Source organism: Sapajus apella, unplaced genomic scaffold (genome assembly GCF_009761245.1).
Source record: "Sapajus apella isolate SASKATOON/1434 unplaced genomic scaffold, GSC_monkey_1.0 scaffold10, whole genome shotgun sequence".
Taxonomy (NCBI): Eukaryota; Metazoa; Chordata; class Mammalia; order Primates; family Cebidae; genus Sapajus; species Sapajus apella.
The window spans coordinates 9,442,174-9,447,841 of record NW_022436950.1 but is presented as its reverse complement, the minus strand read 5'-3'; the positions used below and the strand labels follow the sequence as shown (position 1 = coordinate 9,447,841).

Below are 5,668 nucleotides of genomic sequence, written 5' to 3'. Positions count from 1 at the left end.
AAGGAAGGAAGGAAGGAAGGAAGGAAGGAAGGAAGGAAGGAAGGAAGGAAGGAAAGAAGGAGGGAAGGAGGGAAGGAGGGAAGGAGGGAGGGAGGGAGGGAGGGAGGGAAGGAAGGAAGGAAAGAAAGAAGAGGAGGAGGAGGAAAAAAAGGAAAAGAAATAGAAGTATCTTTAATGACATCTGTTTGCCCCATTACCTTCTACCTTATACAATAAGTAACCAACAGAAAAGGGTCTTTCCACAAAAGGTATGAAAGGCCTTTCAGGCAGTTAGCAGTGTACTAAACTTTGAATCCAGGATGCCAAATATAAATTAATGTGGGGGCCAGACTACCATGGGTGATGTAATAAACTTCACTTACAGCATACATTTTTTCAGTGATAAAGGAATTGTCCCTGAGGCTTTCAAGAAAAGGAAATAGCTTTGTTATTGCATTTGCTATCTCCACCTTATTTTCCTTGAAGTGATTGAAATAGATCTCACAGGAAACTTTTTTCTTCTGGACCACTGCAAACATCCTAAGGAAAAAAAATACAATGAGAAGATAAACATCAAGATTTCAAGATGCCTTTCCCAGCCGAAACATTCCTGGCCCAGAAAACTTCACTTGTAAATTCTTCAAAACATATATTTAAGAAAGAATAAAACCAATCTTACACAACCCCTTCCAGTGAATAAAGAAAAAACAAACGTGCTCTAACTCACTGGAAAAGGATAGCATAATCCTTATACACAAGTCTGACAAGACATTACAAAAATGAAAAGTACAGATTACTATCTGTCATGGACAGAGATGGTAAAACTGCAACAAAGTATTAGCAGGTCAAATCCAGCAACAGGTAAAAATAATAATACACCATGACTAAGTGAGACTTATTCCAGGAATGCAAGAATTCTTTAACATTTAAAAATTGGGAACTGGTGCTCACTTCGGCAGTACATACACTAAAATTAGAACAATACAGAGAAGATTAGCATGCCCCCTCCACAAGGATGACACGCAAATTTGTAAAACATTGCATTTTTTAAAAAATCAGGAAATATATAGCACCAGATTGACAAAAATAAAGGTGAAAAATATATGATAATTTCAATACATCCAGAAAAAGCTAAAATACAATAAAATATCTGTTCGTGAATTTTTAACTCTCAGAAAACTAAGAATAGAAAGTAGAAAGTAACTTTTAAATATAATAAAGTATATAAGCAAACAAAACCTTATAGCTAACATTATACTTAAATGTGAAATGCTAAACACTTTCCCACTCAATTTGAGAACAAAACAAAGATGTCTACTGTCACCATTTCCATTTAACACTTACTAGAAATCCTAGACAATGCAATAGGTGAGAAAAAGAAATAAAAAGAATAAACCTATAAGGGTGGAAATATAACTACCATTATTTGCAGATGACTATATACCTGGAAAATCTAAAGGAATGGATAAACTATTAGAATTAATTAATTTCAGTAAAGTGTCTGGATTCAAGGTTAATATGCAAAAATCAATTATATTTTTGTATAGGAAATAATGTTTTGTATACAAGTTTAAATAAAAATAGAAAAACAATATCCTTTTCAAAAGCATCAAAATCACCAACAATAAAGGTAAATCTAACAAAAGATGTACAAGAAAGTTACACTGAAAATCACAAAACTTTTGCTGAGAGAAATTTAAGAAAGCCAAAATAAATGGAAACGTATCTTTGTGGACTGAAGACTAAATATGAATATGTAAGGCCAGGTGTGGTGGCTCACACCTATAATCCCAGCACTTTGGAAGGCCAAAGTAGGCAGATCACAAGGTCAGGAGTTCGAGACCAGCCTAGCCAACATAGTGAAACCTCGTTTCTACTAAAAGTATAAAAAATTAGCTGGGAGTGGTGGTGGGCACCTGTAATCCCAGTTACTCAGGAGGCTGAGGCAAGAGAATCACTTGAACCAGGAGGCAGAGGTTGCAGTGAGCTGAGATAGCACCATTGCACTCCAGCCCAGGCTACAGTGCGAGACTCTGTCTCAAAAAAAATATTAATATGTAAATTCTCACCAACTGATTGATAGATTTGATATAACTTTAGTAAAATTCAAGTGGTATTGTTGGTGGAAATTGACAAACTTATTTTAAAATATAAATGAAAATGCAGAAGACTAAGATTAGCCAAAAGAGTCTTGAAAAAGAATCACAGTGTTTTAACTTCATATAAAGTTACAGTAACTGAGACAACATGACACAGGCATAAAGATAAGCATATAAATGAATAGAGACTGCAACAAAGAGAAACACACACATGAGGTCACCAAAATTACAACAAAGACACTGCTGCATTTTAGTGGGAAAAAGGATGATCTCTTCATGAAATGGTGTCAGAGCAATTGAAAACCCTACCTCACTCCATATACAAAAATTAATTTCAAATGAATCATAGACCTAAATATGAAAGATGATATAGTATAGCTTCTAGAGTAGGTAGGATGATATCTTCTTGGCTTAAGGTAGGCAAAAATTTCTTCCAGAAGATCCCAAAACACTATGAAAGAAACCACTGACAAATTAGACTTACTTAAAAGTAAAAACTTTTGTTTATCAAAAGACGCTATTAAGAAAGCGAGGAAAAGCCACAGAATGTGTGAAGATATTCATAACATTCTGTATAGAAGAAGGCGTCTATGTAGAACGTATAGAAAGAACGTCTAGTAATTAGAAGAACACAAAAATCTCCATTTTTAAAAACAAAAATATAGGCACAATAGCCAGCATTTCGTAAACAGAGAATACTCAAATGGCCAATAAGCATATCAAAAAGTGCGCAAAAGCATTGTTTTTTGGAGAAATGCAAAGTAAAATCTCAATGAGATACCACTATGCCAAAGTACCACTATGCATTCACCAAAATGGCTAAGATTTAAAAAACAACAACAACAACAAAAACCTAGCATCACATGTTGACAAGAATATACTGTTCGAAACACTCCTACATTGCTACTGGAGTGAAAATTAGTACACCCACTTTGGAAAACTGGTGGTGTCTACTAAATCCACCCTATGACCGGGTAATTACACTCCTAGGTCTATACCAAGGAAAACAAACAAAACCAATAAAAGAAATCTCAGGGTTCAAATATCTTTGTCTCACCTAGACAACATTTGCAAGAGGGTCAGTCAGGACAGGTAGCATTCCACCAGCAGCTGTCATTTGTCACTTTTTACCTGATTTCTCAAAGCTTAGTTTCTTCTACTTTGCAATATGCAGTTGGCTTTATGACCCAGTTCGAAGAAGTTTTGGAATAAAACTGTGTGTAAGTAAATAAATATAAAAACCCACATGGATGAAAGATGACAAAGGAAAGGAGAAAAAGTCTAATCCTCTGTTCATTTGCCTCCTCCACCTGCTGACTTCCTGGTCGTGCCACTTTCTAGGCTGCAGAGCCCCATGGGGGATGATACACCATCCGCCACGATCTATGCACTCTCAGACCCAGATTGGGCTTCCCAGCAAGGCTCCCAGGGACCAGAACAAAAAGTCTGAACTGACTCACCCAGAAAGCAGAAAAGAGAAGTGAAAATATTAATATTCGTGAATAACCTCTGTATTTGTGAAAACTAGACCATAGATATTCTGGTTTCTCAACTGTTGTGCAAATATGGTAGCAGGGAATTAAGAAGGACTTACAGAGTCATGCCTGGAGGGCCAGAAGAGAATGTAGCCCAAGGAGGAGGAACAGGAGATCAACTCCAAGGAGTCCACAGAAGTCAGGGGACCGTGTGTTTTATGCAAATGAAAAAGGGTGGAAATGTCTATTTGACCAAAACTGACTGAAGTTGTTTCTAGGTGAAGCAACATAGTTGATTTTAGAGAGAAGTAAACCTCTATTTTGCCTTCTCCCCTTGCAGAGATGGCCATGGAGAAAAAAAAAAGGGAAAGACAGAAACTTCAAAACTGTCTCAGGCTTATGAGTTGTTTGGGCACCTTGTGACCTTGACTGGACAATTTAGACCTCAAGCATTTGGATATAGGTTGGAGGAAGCTGAACTGCTCTACATCATAAAGTCAGGGGAATACCCTTAGAGTTTCTGGAAAGCAGCTAGGGAGGAAAAAGAGAAACCTCTGGACCACTGGGGCCAGAGGCAGGAGCCAAGTTGGTAAAAATAGCCAACTTTTTAAAGATAGTACAGATATGAGGCTTTAAAAAATATATATACCTCCAGAGACTGGGCACAGTGGCTCATGCCTGTAATCCTAGCTGAGGCGGGCAGATCACGAGGTCAGGAGTTCAAGACCAGCCTTGCCAACATAGTAAAACCCCGTCTCTACTAAAAATAGAAAAAAATTAGACAGGCGTGGTGGTGTGTGCCTATAATTCCAGCTACTTGGGAGGCTGAGGCAGGAGAATCGCTTGAACCAGGAGGTGGAGGTTGCAGTGAGCCGAGATCACACCACTACACTCCAGTCTGGGCAACAGAGCTAGACTCCATCTCCAAAAAAAAGAAAAAATACTTCCAGAATTCGACATTCCTCCCATTTAGAGGTGGAGTCTGTGTCCCCTTTAATCTGGGATCTGTGACTGGTTGACCAACAGAATGTTTGAATATGGCAGAAGCAATGCGATGCTGATTTTAAGACCAGGCTTTAAACCACAGGAGGGCCCTAGCCGACCATGTGGTGTGTCATATTGGGAGTAGATGCTGCAGCCCCCGTTGGGCTGCCAGGAGACACCCATGTAGAGCACACACCATCTCCACTGAGCTCTGCCCAAACTGCAGGTGCATCACAAAATAATATAGGACTTTTGTTGTTTTAAATCACTGCTTTAGGGTAGTTTTTATTCACGGTAGTATAACTAGAACAGATTTTGAAGTAGGTTGCAGATATAACAAAAACATAAAACATGGGGTATTTGGCTGTGGGACAGAGCACTGGGTAGAAGCCTAAAGGTGTTCCAGAAGATGTCAGTGCAGTGTATGGGAAAGCGATAGAAACTCTAGTGGAATCTGGAGGAAGGAGACCCTTGTTATGTATCAGTAAAAATTCTGTAAAACTCTCACCTGCAGTCATGGGGAAATAGAAAATGTACCTAAAAAAGTCAATGATCTAGAGATATCCAGGCAGTGGAGGTCAAGACGGCTTCTCACGAGACGGGCCAAGAGGATTAGAACCGATATTATCTAGGTCTTAAGGGGTGGGATGCAGATCCAGATACATTTATGTTTGCACAGGGATTTTTTTCACTCGTACTCTGATATTATTCAAGAAAGATTTGAAGTGACTTTTTTAAATACTGAAAATGTATCAGTGCAAAGTTAAAGATAAACTGGAGCAAAGAAAGAATGAGAGTGGAACATAAACTAAAACCAGGGACCAGAACTCTGAGCAGAACTGTGGGGCAGAGACAGGGAGGCAGCTGGGAGCCCAGGGGGCGCTGGAATCCAGGGCCCAAGGTGAGCAGAGGCCAGAAGCAGATGAGGATTCGGGGGTCCCAGGGGAACTGTGCTCCAGAATGATGCTTTCTAAATCATGTTCCACTGAATCTGACTTCTGTTTAAGAGGAATCCCAGGACATAAGTGTTCTGTGCCCAGATAATGAAAAATGTAGGTCAACAAGGCTTCTATTCTTCTTCTCCTGCACCCCCCACCCCTGGTTTGCATTTCTTTCCCCACAAATTGGGTA

At 39.0% G+C, this 5,668-nt stretch overlaps 1 protein-coding gene and 1 non-coding gene across 2 annotated transcripts in view; one reads left to right on the top strand and one right to left on the bottom strand.

The window, feature by feature from the left end:
* LOC116551678 (nuclear body protein SP140-like protein) overlaps window positions 1-4,244 on the bottom strand; it is a 16,933-nt gene extending 12,689 nt beyond the window's left edge. The window contains exons 1-2 of the mRNA XM_032277950.1: window positions 3,136-4,244; window positions 363-519 (exon numbers count right to left, since the gene is read on the bottom strand). Coding sequence (XP_032133841.1) covers window positions 363-519; window positions 3,136-3,146 — 168 coding nt within the window. The 5' untranslated portion in view covers window positions 3,147-4,244. The remainder of the gene's footprint in view (window positions 1-362; window positions 520-3,135) is intronic.
* LOC116552104 lies at window positions 923-1,029 on the top strand. Its single transcript, XR_004269221.1, has one exon. It is a non-coding gene; the product is annotated as a U6 spliceosomal RNA (small nuclear RNA).
* Window positions 4,245-5,668: the final 1,424 nt, after the last annotated feature.